At 38.0% G+C, this 18,857-nt stretch overlaps 1 protein-coding gene across 6 annotated transcripts in view; it reads left to right on the forward strand.

Annotated features, from left to right (window-relative positions):
• The window catches only part of DPP6 (dipeptidyl peptidase like 6), a 486,394-nt gene that overhangs the window by 388,497 nt on the left and 79,040 nt on the right, over nucleotides 1-18,857 (forward strand). For all 6 annotated transcript variants that reach the window (XM_052692599.1, XM_052692601.1, XM_052692602.1 and 3 more), the window contains exons 7-8: nucleotides 2,702-2,783; nucleotides 18,606-18,726. In XM_052692599.1, coding sequence (XP_052548559.1) covers nucleotides 2,702-2,783; nucleotides 18,606-18,726 — 203 coding nt within the window. The remainder of the gene's footprint in view (nucleotides 1-2,701; nucleotides 2,784-18,605; nucleotides 18,727-18,857) is intronic.

The raw sequence follows: 18,857 nt of genomic DNA on the forward strand, positions 1-18,857 counted from the left end.
AACATGTCCAATTGTCAGGAGCATTTCTGGAGGAAACTAGGACCTTAAACTGCTTTTATTATCCCATGGTGGAAAAGAATAGTTCAGAGTACGAGGATAACTTCCTAGCTAATACCTCCCTGCAGTGGTCTACATCATGACTTCAGCATGCCTGCTCTTACACACTGAATGTGTAAGAGCATTCGATGTAGAGGAGGTTTATTGTAGCTCAATTTGTAAATCAGGCACCTTCACACAATATGCAATTCCATCAGTCAGCCTTTCTATCTGCACATTTATCAAGCGGCCAATAAGCAAGATTAGGCTACAAGAGAAATTTACCAGCAATTCTGAGCAGCGTAGGAACTAATTCAACAGATGTAATGATATTTTTCCTCAGAGAAAGGGAAAATGTCTGCTTTTCATGTCTGCAGCAGAGCTTTTTCCTGGTAAACCAAATGGAGGGCTTTTACCTTCTGCCTTGTCTTTCACCTTATCAGCCACCAAAGCCAGTTTATGCAGGTTTTCTCATTGTGTTAGAGTCTTCCTCTTCTAGAGCATGATGCAGTGAGCATCATGATGGGACTTGTCTGGGCTATGGTCTGAATTACAGAATGTAATTGGTATGTCTGTCGCTGAGCTCCACCTGGGTTATTTGAAGCATTACAGGTTTCAATTCTTACAATTTGTCTTATCTGTTTGTTTGGCGATGATATTTCCCTCTCTATTTATGCTGTTTGTAGTATCTTGCTCCTCTTCTTATTATAGGTGAAAACAAGCAAGCAAACAAACCACCAACAAATAGATAATTTATTTGTCAAATAGTAAATGACTGTTTTTCTCCCATGAGAGGTTTTTACTTGATTCACTAGTTTTCTCTCTCCTGCATTCAGATATTGCTGTCTGTTGGGATAATCAAAGTAGCTAACCAAAGAAATTGAGTCTTAACAGGAACAGCTGACTTGAAGTTTAAGTAGCTGATGCATACAAACCTAAAAAGATACAGAACTTGTAGGGCTGTTCCTCTTGTGGGAATGGGACTTTTCTGGCTGTTATTAGCAGGAGTTCAGTATGACAGTCACTTATCTTACAAAAGTGACTTCAGGCTGCCCACAAAGACTTACTTATAATTGAAAATCATCACAAGAAAAGGCATAATTATATCCCACCAGCATCAGTGCTGAGTGACACTTTGCCAGTAGAACCAGAAGCCATCTGGGTGATGCACATTGACTTGAAGGGTCAGTGCCTCAACAAACCACTCATCTCTCCACTTCTACATCAGACCTGTCATCATGAGCACTTCATTGTTCAATCAGCTCCAAGGGCCTCCTCACAGAGACAATGTGGGTTATAGTTTATAACCACTCTCTAGCAGCAGTGCAAAAGTTGCTATTCCAACCAGATCTGTTATGGAAATGAACTCTGTGTACATCGGTATCTCATCTCATTTAGGGTCTACTCTGATTGTAGTTGGCTTTAAACTGGAGCACACAGGAAAAACACTTTTCCCATTTGAAAGACTGTAAAATGCATTGCTAAGTTCTCCTGTTGCTGGTGCTATTGGACATGCATCCATGGTGCAATGGGAAGGTAGAGCCATGGGAGATCTGATCTGAATAGGCAGAGCTGGAACATAGCCATGGCACTGCATTGCTCATAGTCTAGGCAACAAAAAGAATTTTGTTAGTGTCTAATTACTGCTTTCAGTTTTGTTCTGTTTTGAAAATTTAATCCGTAAAAAATTGCCTTTATTTAAGTAACAAATGCTGCAGTGCAGTCTTTTGCTAGGAGGCTAGGCAGGCTTTGGCTCTCTTCTCATTTTTGGGCAATGTTGGCCTCAGATTGCCATGTTACAATTCTGCTAATGAGACGTACTGTATACTGACTTTTTAAGTGCATTTATTTGTTGAACATTACGATACACAGTTTTAGTAATGTGACTTCAGAATATAAAATGTACTTATTTTTACTGAGTATAAATACCATCAATATACTGGAAGTTTTGCTTTCTGTGATATGATGAAATGACATTATGCTACTCTGACATTTACGGGAAAAAAAAACCATTCCTTTTTCTATATTGCATTTGCTACATCTCACTGTTGTTCAGCTACAAAATAAAGGTAATAGATGAAAGAACAAGAAAAGTATTTTATTTTCTAAAAGATAGAGATTTTTTGTATTAGCAGGAGATTTTGCCTTCAAAGCCAGACTTCATATCAGTTGTTATACAGCTGCAAAACTTGCTTGCCATCATGTACAAAGGAAAATTATTAGGCAGGAAAGCTGTGAGAAGATGAAGAAGAAATTATATTTTTTCTTGTGGCATTATGTTTCAAATACATGATTATTGTTTATCCTTATTAGATACCATCAGTGTATACAATTACTGTGTTTACCATCCCTTGACTAATTCTTAAGGCTTAGGGAAATCAATGGTAATTCTTAAGGCTTAGGGAAATCAATGATAAAACTAATGTTTTTAACATCATATTAATAGAAAACATAGCTTGTCAGGTAAAAGTTTGATTTTGCCAGTGCTTGGTACTGGTATAGTTCTTATCATATGATAAGACATATGCTGAATTTGGGCACAAAATATGATATGACTCTGGCTGAAAGATGCCTAATGAAACATGGTGGATTTCCAAAGGAGAGCGTGCACCAGCACCACATGAGGACATTCCTGAAGTTGAAATTTTGTTTTTTTCTTTTGCAGGGATCCCCAGAATTTGTATCCCCCTGAGGTCAGCAATGCAAAGCTTCAGTATGCTGGTTGGGGTCCAAAAGGGCAACAGCTGGTAAGAAAAAGAACAAGTGTGCAAATGAATTTAGACACTATAGTGCTATTGATCTGAAGTAAAGAGAATAATCAGCTCATGACTAGATTCCCAAAACCCATGTGGTAGCTACTGTTATCTTTGTGGAGTTGTTTTATCATGTAAATTATTTATATAATTGCCAAGTGTATAAATGTGCAGCAAAGTAATTGTGTCTAAAAATGCAAATAAAGAAGATTTTATGAAAATCCTTTGAGAGGAAGCACTTGCTTCTCCTATTGTTGGGCACAGGACAGATTTATAATAGAACATATGAGCTAGTGAGTATATCACTGCTTCACAAGGATGTCTCCAGATGTGCAAACTTGGCACTGGGAATATTTCAAATCTAGAACAGGTGTGCTCTTAATTTGCTCTGTAATTGTCTGCAGAATAGACTGAAGTAGAATTGTGTTTGTAACAGAAATGCTAAGTCATGGCTTGAACCAGTGATTGAGCATCTGGTTGAAGGCTGGGCCGACCCAGGCAGCTCAGGTGTGCGCAGTGCACTTGAGTGACCAGAAGGGGTGGATCCTGGCTCCATCCCTTCCCAGACCTCATTTAAGGGTTGGCAGCAGAGGTGAGGGTGTCTTGCTGGAGGTCCCTGTGTACCTGAGGCTTTCCTAGGATAAGCTGCATCTTACCTTTATTTCTGTGCCCATTGATGTTGTATTTCAGCAACTCCTCATTTGCTGCAGCACAGGGCCTTGCTACTGCGCTATCATTGCTGTACTTTCCGTCGCATTGTGGTGTTGAAGGAAGTTTTCAGAGTATGCCTTTAAAAAAAAAAAAAAAAGCCAAAAAAAACACAAATCGTTAAATATCTTTTGTATTTCATGAAGCCTGATGTAGCAGTTCTGAAATCTCCAATTTGTTTTTTTTTCTCTCGGCTACTGTTATCTTTGGGTTTGCCTATTTTTCACAGCTGGCTACATTCCTATGCTTCATTTCCTGATATAAATCCAATAAGAAGTATTCTTATTCCCCCCAAAAAGTAAAAACAAATAGGAGCTTTAGAACAGCTAAGAAAATCTAGTCTATTTCTCCTCTTCCCAGTGCTTTTTTTCAGGGATTTCTTTATTTGTGTCCTTAGCTATGTTATTTTCAAAGTTGTGACTTAAGAAACAACAGTTGTCACTGCAAGTCTCTAAACCATGTTGGAAGAAAAAGAACAGGTGCAGGAACAAGAAGGTGTCTCTCCCTTTCTCCATCAAGAAAATGAGGTTGAAGGGAGTTATTGACCTCAAATCTCACAGGAATAGATGAGGCAATTTTTGCATCTCTGCATATTGACTCCTGACAAGCTTATTTTTCCTCATCTCACACACATACATACCCAAGTTTTGTCCTCTAATATGTGCCATTTTACCTTCCTTCTTCTGCTGCCTGACAGATCCCTGTAGAGCAGTTTGTGCTAATTCACAAGAGATTGGGATTTGATATTTGACCAAACTCTCATACTCATTTGTGAACACCAGCAAGTTCGTATCTTTAGACTTCTGGTTACTGACAGTGTACGATCAGCTGATAACGCATGATATTAAGCATCCAGAGAATTGTTTGTTTGTTTGTTTGTTTGTTTTTTTACTGTTTTCTTGCTTCCAAGAAACTGAGCTTCACAACATAAACATACGCATAATATAATAAAAGCTATCTCTGCTAATGGAAAGATAGTCCTGAGCTGTTTTACTAGTTTTTCTCAAGTTCATAAGGGCAGCTCCTTTTTTTTCTTTTTTTTTTTTAGTGTACTTTTGCTGTGAACTTATGTGCTTCAGTGCCTCCAGTCACAGCACAACACTGATTCATGTTTATGTTAGTTCTACCAAGCTGAGTGGATATACTTGATTTTCATCTTAGAAAGAAGATTTCACTTTTTTCAAGCCAAAGATAAGACAATCAATCTGCTTACTCTATTGACTCCTCTACCAAAGGAATCTTTCTGTACAGAAAGAAAAAATATCCAAATGGATGAATTACATGTCTCTTCCAGTCCAAACCATTCTATGACTCTATATATAAAAGAAAATATTATCTATATAGTTCAGAAAAATAAAGTTTTTAAACTCCCAGCTTCATCTTCTTATACTGAAATAACTGATCTCACTTTCCACCATTTTTTATTAAGAATACGGTATTATCTCAATTCCCTAATACATAAAGTTTGGTAAATATCCCTTCTTTGGGCTACATGCAGTCTTTTTTAAAGTAATCTGAAGCACTCCTACGAGTCTGGAAATATTGTGCAACTGTGGGTTTCTTCTGGATGTTTCTGTTTCAGGTTTCTAAATATGTATATCTGTTGGCCTATCATTCAGCAGCATTCCCTATTCCTGCTTTGCCAATCAGAATGGAGAAGAGACCCTAATTAGTAGTTTTAAGTGTTACCACGTTAACACATATGCCTTTTGATCTTTTCCTCACCAGTTATTCACCCTGAAATAAAACTATGAGTGTAGTTTATAAAATAAGGTGGCTTTCACACGCACATCTAGTCTACTCACAGCCAATTATCAGCAGAGGATTACCAAAGAAGCTTCTCTTTAAAGGAAAAAAAAAAACAAAACTGCAAGCATTACAAATGAGATAAAGAGAATATAAATACTCAGTCTTCTATATTTCGAGACTGATTGAGTTACTCTGAATATAACTCCAAGTGAAGTTAATTTCTCCTTCTGCAGGGACAGCATAGAGTGCTAATGCAAAGAAAAGCAGCAGTCTTTCAAGTGTAAATGTTTGCTGGGTTGTGTTGTAAGAGGAGAGAGAGTTCCCAAGGTGCTATTTCCACCTATGTGTTGACTCCTTCAGTCAGAACAAAACACGTTGAGTCCCAGGAAAGATGGGAGCAAGGGTTGGATGGATTTTCATCACCTTGAAGATATCCCAGTTTTCAGAAAACAGAATACTTTCCTGTCAAAATCTCTTGATTCCTTCTTTGTCGTTGCAAAGGGGAGGAAGGCTGGGCGATTTTAGCCCTGCAGCTTTTTATTTCCGTTGTTTCATCCTTCCAAGGAGAACTTTTGGTCACCGTGTCTGACCTCGTTCTTGCTTGCTTGCCTAATGATTCATGAAAACAGATCTGCAGCTGAACAATCTGAATAATTTGCATTCTTTTCAGTTTAGAATAAACAGTGGAATTTTCCCAGGAGCAATTTTCTATTTATCTTGTTTTCTTTTGTCTTTACTCATTAAATTATATGCCAATTTTTGGATTATAAACTCACCAGAGCATGGTTCTTGACTTCTCAATAGCCTGCAGAATGCCATACGTTCTGACAGATCTACATAAATAGCAGCAGATATTGGAACTGAGAAAATCAATGTCAGGAAATCAAAATGCAGAAAAGCCCTCACTTCTGGCATCTCAAAAAATTGCTTTTGTCTTTCTCAGCTTTCAGCCCATGTCTTAAAAAAATAGAATTCTGACAAGGCTGATGGAAGGATCGTGCCTTTACCTGTACTGACCTTCTGAGTATGGAAGGGGAGCCACCAACTTCAGTTCAAACATTCTCTAAGTATGGCACTTATTAATGGGCTGCTTCTTCTCTTTTGTCCTACCACATTAAACATCATTTATGCCTTTGCAGAGTGAAAAGCACAGTTAAATTTAAGCAGCAGTGCAGTTTTTTGTGCATGAAATTGTCTATTCAAGGTATTGGCAAAAAAAATTCATTGTTACCAAGGTACAGTCAACAGTCCAAAGCCCTCAGTATGCAATGGCATCAATCCCATGACCTTCAGCACGTTCCTAGGTGATTTTCAGTGTGTATGCTGTATATCTCTCAAGCAGCATCATAGCATGATGTTTTGCAGCAATATAAGGATCTTGATGTCGTGATAGGACTGCAAAAAACATGTTGTGCTCCTCCCTTGCCCTGTTCCATGTATGCTTATCTTGGATTTCTTCTCTTATCTTGATATTTGTGACCCAACAGAAATCATACTTTTCTCCTTTTGGAGTTTCAATACCACCAGGGAAAAAAAAGAAAAAAAAGATAAGCAAAGAGCTTTTGTTGATTGATCTTACTGGATTATTTTAATGCTTTCATGCTTTATAGCTTTGCATTTTTACATTTTTTGAATGAGTTTCTGCATACATGCAGAGGGGTCACGCAAGGTTTCCATACTGTATTTCCCTCAGTACTGTCTGTGCATATTAGAGTTGCTATCAGTCTGAAATCAGTTGTCATAGAATGTGTGAGAAAGACAGACTTGGGTTCTCTATTTATCCACAAAAAAATCAGAAATTTCCTTGGCTGGTTTCCCTGAAGGCAGGAAATGCTTTAGGAGCAAGACCTTCTAGTGCATATCTGTAGCTGAAGTGTGCAAAGAATCCCAAACCCTGAGGTTTTCAGGATGCTTTTGTCTAAGTTACTCCAAAATGAGCACATCTAAGTTCAGAATGTTTGCCTCAAGGACAAGCTGGGGGTGTACATGGGCACTGTTGTCATAAGGATGGCACAAGCAGTAGGGCTATTCTAATAGTGCACAGTGTTTACATGCATTGCCAACGCTACAGTACCGTTCATGGAAATGGTTATACTCCAGCTGTCAGAGGCAGAAGACTTTCTGCTGTGATGCTGTTTTCCTTCCTATAATTCCCTGTAACAGTCTGATGGAGACAAATGATCAGTGACACATCAGATGTGGGGGACAGCAGTTCTTCACAGCTTTAGAGGCAGGAGCTACAATTCCAAAAAATCTCTCGTATCCCAGTATTTATCTTTCAGCAAAGAAAAACATGTTTGAGGTTCTCCTGGGTGTTCAGTCTTTTACTGTTTCCACTGTCTTTTTATACTTCCTAAGATGTGCAGGAAGAGGATCATAATTGCATTTAATTGCAGGATTTTTTTGTATGCCCTTGCATTTATGGTGAACTCAGAGAATGGTCAAAATGGGTTCCTCTGGCATTCAGAGCCAATAAATCTTCTGATGTCGACTCCTCTGAAGCAGGAGCTACCTTTTATGCTTGCAGATTGTGCAGCAATCAAGTGTATAATTTGTTCTAAAGCAGTAAAACTTAGGTATCACAGCAGGTGCAGTAAGAAATCTCCATTTCAGTGAAATGCAAATGTCAAAGAAAAAGAGGAACAAATCTTTCAGCCTCTGCCACGTTAGGTCTTTGCCAGGTGCCCTCAAACAATGAATGCTAATGGTGGTTAAAGAGGTTGTTGTTTTAAGTATTGCTGTCAAAAAGGAAAGAAAGAAGAAAAAAACAAAGCAGTGCCATTTAGAGAAATACTGGAGTTCATTTGTATATAAAACATCGAATGATAGGTCCTGCCATACAGGGTCACAATGAATCAGCTTTGCCTTTTGTTATCAAGAAACTTCACCACCTAGCACAATGTCTTGTTCCCTAGGATATCTAGATGCAAAATGCAGGTTAAGTGATGGCACCTGGAACTGAAGTGGCCTGACTCCTTTAATTAGCAGGTTGTTCCCTGCATGAATTCATGCCAGCTTAGTGCTTGGCAGAATATCTGCACAGATCACAAGTGAGGAGGATTTCTATGGGAGGTACTGAGTCATTTGTTGTTTTTCTAATCCAGTTGAGCCTTTGAACTAATAACTGCTGCGGGTCTATTTGTTTCTACTATTATTTCACAGTTTTTTTACAGTGTTGTTTTTAAGCTAGACTACTCTCACTTTTTATTTTTACAATGGCATCTGAATCAATATTTAACTGTGGTCTGCTATATGTAATAATTTTGGCTTGGTTATCTTAGTTGCAAGGAAGAAAATATTCCTTCCTTTCTAATCGCTGTGTCTGCCCAATTCACAGTTAGAGGACGGCTTTATGCATAGTTCCTGAATTCTGGGAAAAGCAAGAATTTCAGAAAACCTTCACTTCATCCCCTTTCCCAGTGTCAAAATCTTTATGAAATCTGCAGTGAGATATGTGTATGGGCAGGTTGCTACAGTTGGAAATTCCCTTTCCCTTTTTTTTTATAATTAATGGATATCACTGAAAAGGTGTTGTGTTGGTTTGTTTTTTTCCTTTTGATGCTTTGCTCTTTGATCATGGTGACTGTGGTGTACTATTTTTCATTTCTACACATTTCTTGCTTTCTCTGACATCACTTTAACATGCAGTCCTCATTCATGAAGGGAATGTTTTGCATCCTCACTGTGAGCTCTGCTGTCCCTTTCCATTTCAACATTCTCAGTGCTGTATTTTCACCAATGTCAAGAGAAGATGCTTCAGTAGTCATTACTGGAAGAAGTTATGGGTACTTTAGATAACATATCAGCCACTTGGTGGACGTGAAGTATCTGAAAGAAAAAAAATAAATAGATGATTTGCCATAGAAGTTCTACCAATGAATCAAAGAAAAATCTACTTTTTTTCCATCTAAATGTGAGAGCCATACAGTGACTTAGTACTGAGGGCATTTCCCCTGGAGGTTGCCACTGCCACAGACTTCTTTCATGACTTCATAGCCATTACTGTGTTTTCTGTTTTAGTGAAGTGTTTTATGAAGATGACAATATACAGTCCTCCTTCCCAGTGAATTTACAGGATTAAAACATTAATTATTGTGGGCGCACACATACATACAAGGATATAGCTAACAAAAATGCACATATTGATGGATGTGCTACGCTAACTTAGAGTATTTTGCTTCTTCTTTTTTTTTTTTTTAATCACAGAGCAATTCACCATCTTGATGCACTATAGTACAAGTACCGAGTTCTCTTCTATTATGTTACTGTAGCTCATTGTATGCTACTGCAGTGTCACAAAAGCACAAAATTTCTGATAGTAAAACACATTAGGGTCGGTTCCACTGAAAACAGTTCCCTCCTTGCTATCTGAAATGTTGATGTTCCTTTACTTTGCTTGAGTAAGAGCATTAGTGTTTCTGGCATCCTGCTAGCTGTGATTTGTAGATGCAATCCACTGAAGTTATAAGTTTCCTTTTGTTTATAAAGAAGCAGTCATAAGTAACAGTATGTTTAAATGCTATACTTCAGGACAGCACAAGCAGTCTCTTAGTTTGCACTACTTAATCTACTTGCATTGTGGAGTGGCTCACCTTTGTTTGCATTGGTGATCTCACCTTCCCCAGGCATTTGTTTGAGGCATGAAAAAGCCTTTAGCACAGTTCCGTTAGTCCTTCAGGTACTTGCTGCTCAGCTCCTGGAATAAATGCTGATGGTTTTTATACCATACTAAACATTGTATGAAAGAAGCATATTGCGCTGCATTGCTCACTGTGTAAGGATGTTGTGTTCTTGGAGGAACCCAGTTGCAAGTTTTCTTTATGCTGACAAGTAATTCGTGTGCTGCCCCCTGCCAGATACTCATTCTATAACAGAGTAAAATAGTTAAAATTATACACTGTATCATCTCTTATTAAATAATCTAATTTATAGCGATGCCCCACATAACCATCAGTGGTATTAGTTTACAGAATACAAGATAATCCATCAAGGAGAACTTAAAAGCAGAATCTGAGTTCCATACCAAATGGTACATTTACTGATACATACTCTAATACAACAAGGCAGTCATAAATTAAAATAACCCCATTAGAATCCAGGGCAAAGAATTCCAAGCGGACATGGTTCTCTTTGTCAGTGTGAAATAAATGCTCTTTCTTCCCCGAAGAACAGAAAATAGGACAGCGTATTTTTCTTAAAACATCTATTTTAAAATCTTCCAAGCTATAATAATTGCTCATTTGGCCAGACTCTAGCAGATTCTGGGTGTAATTAGAATCTCTACATGTTATTGACTAGCGTGCTCATGAAGTATAAATGGAAATAGATGGTGTTTGTAATGATGCAGCGTCGAAAACATGAAGAGGCTTGTAGAAACCTGAGAAGAATATTAATGTAGTTAAGAACTTAAGCTGAAAGAATTGAGACAAAAATCTGTCTCCAGTTTAAAAAGAAAAAAAATGAAATGTGATTCAGTCATTGCTCCCATAGTTTGTTGAATGGGACTTCTTTTAGCACGCCAGCTTAGAGCAGCTCTAGAGACCATAAGAACTACAGGATCTTACAAACTCTTCTTCTTTCCAAAGGATACCTTAGTATCTCTAGTGGAAAAGGTCTACAGAATGCTGTTCATAGGATCCTCCGGTGACAACAGAATAGCTCTAGAGGATCAAGAAGCAAAGCCTTTACACCATTGTGCAAGCTGTTACATCTCCTGGTTGCCTTTGACACTAGTCACTGCCTGCAGAAATAAAAAATACTTTGTCTGAGGACATGAGGAATGGAAAAACATCCCTCTGACTTCTTAGTCTCTTTGCTGGTTATGGGCAATGACAGCAGAATTAGGGTCTTAATGCTTATTTTACAAGGGAGTTTTGTACAGTTTACGGGTGGTAACTCTCTGCACTTCCTTTGCTAAATGTGTAATCAAAGCAACTATGTGCAGCAGTTTTCTGTTGCAGTAATTCTGGTGGTTTTCCTTTGCAGAACTGACTGCATTTCCTTTTTTTTTTTTTTTTTTGGTTTTTTTAATAACACAAATCTCCATTCAGTTACTCTCTTACACTACTTGTATCAGACATGGAGCCTTTGATCTCTGAGTCAAAAATACTGCTCCTGAAATGTCTATGAACCAGCACTGTTCTTATGGGTGTCAATCTGTACTACTGTATTCTCTGGTCTTAGTGGTCTTCTCAGCTGTTTTCAGCTTCTCAATCTTGAAAGCCTTCCTGCAGAATATTTCTAATACTGGAATAGTCCTCGCTTCACTCTATAAGTGCCACCTTTGGCCTCTTCTAGGAAGAAGATAAGTAAATTTTACCCTTGTCCAAAGAAAACGTTATCTGTGTGGTGCATACATTCAGAAAGCATGTCCTCTAAATCCTTGCCCTGGGAATCAGTTATCTTCTTACTTTGAATTACAGCAAAGCTAAACCCTTAAATGAAGAATTGAACCTGTAGCCTTCCCTGTCAATAATTTATCAGAATTTCTTTCTCTGCAACATGTTGATTAAATAGAATAGTTTCATTCATTCATTGTCAATCTTAATGATGGCATTTTGGTTTTGTGGAAAAAAGAATCAACTTTAAAAACTTTCTTTCACTTCTCCATCGTCATTGCTGTATGTTTCTTTCCAAACCTGCAAAATTGAACTCTGTGATGCAGGAGAATAAAAATGTTTTGACTCACTATTTTTATCCCAATTGCTATCAAGCTTTTCTTTTTAAATAGCTGGTGTTAGAAGTCTAATTAAAATACTCTCTCTTTTTATATAAGCTTACTGTTGAGGAACAGTTTATGCTTTTATTACTCTTTTTTTGAAGAACTGATGAGTTGGTGTAATCATATCATATGCATTAAGAACAACACTTATGATAAATATGAACTTTGATGTTCAACTAGCTTCCATTTATGCATTTTTTTCACATTCAGATAATCATCATTCATTGAATAATGCATAATCAATCAGTAACAAGCTTTAGAAACTGATTTTGCATTGATCATGCATTTTTCTGCATGAGTTGGTGTAAGAATTATCATTGCAAAATGCCAAGACCTTTTCAGTGCAGTGCTTGTCAGATTTCCATGATATCCCAAAGTGAGAACATGATGATCATATCTGCTTCAAGATGCTGTGTGGACACAGATGGGCATGCTAATTCTGTGTAGTAAGGACGAGTTGGGGGAAGCAGCAAGGGAATCTTTCTCCTGACAGTTTTTCATTTTCACAGACTTCAGCTTCCGGATGTCACATGGCAATGGCAAAACAGAACTGGTTTGAGAGGGGCCATCTTCAAAATATTTGAATGGAAGTAGAGGGAGTGTAGAAACTGAGGTGGAGGGAGAGATCTCCCCTGGGTGTGCATTTTCGGGAGCTTGATAATGCTCCAAATTACTTGTGTCCATGACCTGACAGCTCCATGATACTGCTTGCACGCTGTGGCTTTGTTACTGCCTGCAGCCAGTTATTTAGTATATAAACAAAGAGGTAATACTTTTCTTACTGAACGCATCAAGAGGCTAAAGCTGTCTTGTTTTCAGATGGATTTCAGACCTGTGTGATGTGTAACACCATGCAAGTGTAAGGTAGTTAATATTTAGTTCAGTTCAAAACATGAAATTTTATCTGGCTGTATTCACCCAAAAAATAAATGGAAGCTTTTAAAAATTAACAGAGCACCTTACATGAAGAAGTTTAAAATGCCCTTGATGGCACTGTAGGACTTTTCATATGTACACCTGGCTGAAGAATTAGTTGATGTAAAGGAGTAAGAACCTTAAATTGTGCCTAGATTGGTTTCAGGTGGTAGAATCCTCGTTTGAGGGAATTTGGTGGTCCAGTTCTATTGAAGGATTGACTAGCCACACAGAAATCTGCCTCAAGTGATCACCTTCATTTACCCACATAGATTCATGCTAGGCTTGTTTGAATAAATCAGTGCCTGCTTCTTAAGAAGTGATGTGACTGGCATTTAAGTAGAGGAAACCATGTGAAGGAGAAACAGTGTGACTTGGACATGATTAGGACTGCAAGTAACAGAGAGCTAGTGGACCATGTCTTGAGTAGATGAAGATACCTGATACTTACTTTTGGCTGTCTATGGTCGGTAGAAGCAGTAGATACCTAAACTGCATGGACTGCTTTGATTGACTTCTTTGGACATGGAAGCAACCTGAAAGCCGTAAAAGCTGCCAGAGAATGAGAAGTCCACAGAGTCAGGCAATTCTTCATTGGTATCTAGGACAGTCTGGCTCACGCCTTTGGAGCCACACACTGACAGAAGGTCACAACCAAGGTGAGGTAGGATTGATACCAACCTGCATGCATTGGCATAAACACAGAGCAAGATACGTAAAGAACCATTTTTCTTTGTTATTTCAGCAAAAGGATTTTTGTAGCAGCTGTGGCTCTGCCTGTGCAGAAGGGAACATTATGAGTTCAGTATCATGTTGAAGCTGACCGTGGCTCTGCAAGTAATTTGATCAGTATGACATGCAGTTCATTACAGGACAAGGAGCAATTGGGATCTTTTGTCTCTCAGTCTTCACAAGCTTATAATAGTCTACCTGATGTAAAATTATAATTATAGCACGGATGATCTTATGGTTCATGCATTGGAATAGAGCTCAAGCAGCTCAAATGTGACTCATGGTTTTGCTGGTGCACTTATGTGACACTAAAAACTGCATTTGTCTTCATATACATAGGTTTCTAGAGCAATTCAGATGAATAGTATTAAATATATGTGGGCTATAGATGCTTTTCCAGGACAGTAGAGGTTTCTCCTGCATTCTGTATGATACTACAGAATGTTTTAGATGCTGTGAGGGGCTTAAAATGGCTCTGGGTACCTGTGAGTCTTGTCTTCAGTGTGTCTTCAGTGTCCCTGCTCTTTTTTTTTTTTTTTCCTCCACATGTTCAGTGAAGACTATTATCTCCATTCTAGGCTTCTAGGCTTACCAGTCTATGAAAATATGCTGTTGGGGTAGGGATGATCTTTTTCTGTGCGTTTGTTCAGCATCTAGAACAGAGAAGTCCGTGGATAATTACTTTTACATAGATATCTTTACTGATTCTGCAAAATTAAATGTGTTTCTGAGAGACAGAATTCTAAAATGAATCTGCTATTTCATTTATTCTGCCAGAATACTCCCTCAGGTAAACTGGCTTGCCAGCTTATTTGAAGACTTCTGTAAATGGAAAAAACCAACAGCTGCAAAAATCACAATAAAAATGAAATAAGGCTTTAATATTAAAAAATGGAAGAAAATGGAGTGCATTATGTTAGATGAGGAGAAAGTAGATGTTGATTTAAAGCTGTGTTCCACTATTAATTGAGGCTTCTATTTTGAGACCGTTGCTCTTTCAGACTGCAATTGGGCTGACTTGGAATTTAATGCACATTCAAACCTTTTGTGCCTGTCTATACATGAGGCTGGGTCTTATTCACTAAACTCTCAATGCTAAATAGACAAACTTTTCATGTTAACTAGTCTCCTGTGGGCTGACCTTGCAGTGGGAAGGCTGCTCTCTGGCATGCAGGAAGTATTCACACTTCTCCAATGTGTAAGGTAATAAGCATCCAGACATTAACTTCATATTTGGCGATGCTAAATTTTAAAGATGTCATTCATTTAGTTGGCAAGAGAACTCGGAATTCTTCCTGAAATTTGGAGAATAAATCAAAGCATGAAAAGCACAGATTAATGTGTGTTAATTTATTTTCCCATGGTCTTTGAGGAAATGAGAAGTTCTCACCTCTTTGGCTGTAAGGAAGGGAGAGTGAAATAACTGTAAAAGGAAGTATAGTATCTTTCAGTTCAGAATAGTCAGCCTTTAAATAGTTGCAAATGAAGTTTGACGTGGTCAGTCAGCGTTGTGATGGATCTTGTGTGTTGTAAGATGATTGAGTTTACTTTGCATTAGCTTAGTATACATTTATTTTACTGGATAAACACCTAATCCTTGACTAAAAGATCTCCTTCCATCTTAGGCATGTGGTCCAAACTGCATAGTACTTTCTTCTTTAATGTTAGTTTTGTAAAACTAATGGCTTGCAGTAATCAGTTCTAATACAAATTGTGATCAGGCAGAGATTTCTTCCCGGTTCACAGGAACTAGTGATGTGTTGATACCCAAGGCTGAGGGCATAGTGGCTTACGCTGAAAATGCTAGGTGATATCCTGAGCCCCACAAGGGCATCAGCAAAATCCCCATGGGTTTATTATCCTGGGAGTGAGCAAGTAAGTTTTTTTTAAAAAAAGTCTTTATCTCAGTCCTCCAGGGCACTCTAGTTATCATTGTGAAGAAATATTTCATTTTTTGAGCCCTATTATAACATCCAGAAGGAAGAGAAGGGAGTCTGCCATTACACCCCGGAGTGTCACGCTAATTCTGATTTCAATAGGAGAAAGTCTTTGTATCCATTTTCAAACAGCATTCTTTTAGGTTTTGTTGGTTTCTGTGATACTTGGAAAAGAAAAATTGAAGGCTAAAAATACTTTTTTTTTTTTTTTTTTTTTTTACCTCTTTTCTGTCTCATGCTTTCATCTTGTTTAGCTTATGACTTGTGTATTTTACAGGGTTAATGGTTACGGTTTCTTCAATTGATATGTGGATGTTTGTGCTCTTCTTACTTCTTTCAAAATATCTTATTTTTTGGAGGCTGTGAAATGTAATAACATTTAATGGGCACAGTGTAATAACATAAATGTAAATGTAAAATGTAATAACAAACCTGCACAGTGCTCAACGTGGGGATTTCCCCCTAACATTGCCCAGCTTTATTTCCCATGCCATTAGTTGCACTCAGTGCTGGATATCATGTGCTGTCCATCAGAAAAGGCATAGACATTGCAAGGATCTTGGGGCTAAAATCATTCTCAAATACACACACCAGAAGAGAAGGCACTAGAAAATTATTATGCTCTCCATCTTCTGTACAGAGGCACACAAAACTCAACTTGACCCCTTCTGTTGTCCTTTCTTTTATTATTTAAGATTGCTACATAAAGTAAGCATAAAATAATGTGGAAATGATGTCCGTGGATTTTTTTTTTAATTGCACTGATTTATTATTTTCTAATTAGCTCAAGGGATTCTGATTGCTTGATAGGAAGCGCTACTTTAATGTCACAAAATGTAAACAGTAGAAAATATTATAGAGGTTTAAAAAAAAAAAAAATCTAATATCTCTAGACCAGAAAGTGAAGTAATCCAGAGACATCTCTTTTTGATGAATAACGGAATTTCAAAAGCTTTTTCTTAATTTATAAGATACATTACATAGAAATCTTCCGTCTGCTGCTTCAGTTATTTTTTATCTTGATTATGCTTGACATTTTTAGGGTACGAGGCACTGTAGTTAGGAGGATAATTTTAAATTCTCTATGAGGTGCTGCAGTTTGGTTCTGAATTACATGGGAGATGGTTTGAAGTCAGTGCACTTTATTATTTTCCATTGCAGCTACCAGATACCCTATGCAGCCTGACCAGTGCAGTGACGCTTTGAAAGACAAAGCAGTGAAGACAGAAAACATTGCAGTGCTTTACAAAGCACGGGGCAGAGGCAGATTGTCATTCTGCCTTATTTATTTTTCCTGTAGACTCATTTAACATTTAAGACATTACAAAATATTGCAAAGCCTTCATTTGCTGGGAAGAAGCCGGGCAAGAAATGGGCTGCATCACTTGAATAACTCCACCTGGCTGTGCACCTGTTGCATAAGAGGTTGCCCAAACACCCATCGCACTTGTTGATGTAGAGATTTGGGATTGTCTTGCAGTTTGGTGATAGCATCCTTTAGGGCATTGTGCATTGCTGAGAATAGGTTTCTCAAGTCCCAGTCTGACAAGTCTTCCCTTTAACCAACAAATGCCACTAATGGATTGTGGACAATCCAGGGTGTCTGTTGTGCAAATTGAAGATACACAGCAGGGAGTGCAGAGCCTTGGCTGTGGCAGGAGGAGCTGCAGAGAAGAATGGTCCACAGCACTAAGGCTATTGTGTCCCAGCACTGTTTTTTATCCCCATTGCCACCCCATATTGCTAATAATATTCACCAGTTTCTATTCTTTTTTTCCCTATAGGCTTTGAAAAACAACCTCATATTTTGTCCACTGTGGTCTTCCTGATTTTTTTTTTATTTTTTTTTTTCCCTATGTTTTGGCAGCCCTCCCATGAACAAGCTAGCTAACACATTGAATTCCCTACTAGAGGTCTTCAGTCTGGATTCTCTGCTTACTGAAAATGAAGGCAGGATTGAATCTTCCACAATGTATTTTTTTCTTTCAAAAACATATTAATGGCCTCTCTTTAGTTTAAAAGCCCTTGTAGACTAGAAGGGCAAAAAGCAAGTTCCAGTTACAGTCAGACTTTTTATCCTTAGGTAAACTCGCAGTAACAACTGCCAAAACTACGTTAGGACCTATACTTTCTTGTGGTATCTTTCCAGCTCATCTTTAGTTGAAACACATACCACAGTAGGACGTGAAACAGAAGCTGAAAGCAAATACTTTTACTCAATTCTATCCTTTCATGAGTGCAGCATGAGAAATTGCATTCTCGTATTGTGCTGTAGATACCTAACATTTGTTCCAATAGCCCAACCTTCTATAAACTCATCTGTAAACATCTGCTGAACTCTATTAACAGTTTTGTCTTTTAGTCTGTATGGATTGCCTGGTACTCTGTTCAGTACATCTCTGCAGCCTGAGTGGATCTCAGAAATTTTTTTCCGAATAAGACTAGGCTGTGGTTCACTTTGAGGGGAGGAAGGAGAGGATCTCTGTGTCAGTGGTGACATTTAAGCACCTAACCAGATGATTCCATAGACCAATATATATAAATATATAGAGAGATATGTATATTTAAGTGGCTGGCTAAAGTTTGGCTCGCTCATCATCTCTTAAACACCTAAATGAACAGTCTGATTCCCAAAAATGATCTGGTAGCACTAAGTCTTAATGGAAATATGTAAAAAGCATTTTCCAGTAATCAGTTTAGTCGCCATCAACTCTGTGTCCTGAAGCACTTCTTCAAAATCTGGAGAGGTAGTGTACCTCATTTCGTGCCTTCTCATGGCACTCTTCAATTTCTGAAATGAGGACAGGACCAAGAAAAATAAAGCTTGTGTTGGAGGACCAGGGCTTAGTTTGCTATAAATTAGCATATTTCCAGTAGTTCATGACATTGGAAGCAAGCTGTGAAAATCTTTTTTGGATGAAAATGCTGTAAAAATGTCATATGTGATTTTTTTTTTTTTCCTTTACTACCAATTATTGTAAAAGTTAAATGCAACGTCTTAAAATGGAGCCACTGCTTAATGCTCTTCTCTTTTTCTTTCTCCTTTCAAATCAGATTTTTATCTTTGAGAATAACATCTATTACTGTGCCCATGTGGGGAAACAAGCCATTCGAGTGGTCTCCTCAGGAAAAGAAGGTGTTATTTTCAATGGGCTCAGCGACTGGCTATATGAAGGTAGGACACAACTTCTAGGATGGCAGTTAGTTATGAGTTTTTTTACACTCTACACTCTTGGCAGAACTGTCTGAATTTAGATGTTCATTGCTACATTTCTGGGGACTGGTGGACATTTGCTAAAAATTTGC

This window comes from Tympanuchus pallidicinctus, unplaced genomic scaffold, assembly GCF_026119805.1.
Source record: "Tympanuchus pallidicinctus isolate F22 unplaced genomic scaffold, pur_lepc_1.0 scaffold3, whole genome shotgun sequence".
In the NCBI taxonomy this organism is placed as follows: Eukaryota; Metazoa; Chordata; class Aves; order Galliformes; family Phasianidae; genus Tympanuchus; species Tympanuchus pallidicinctus.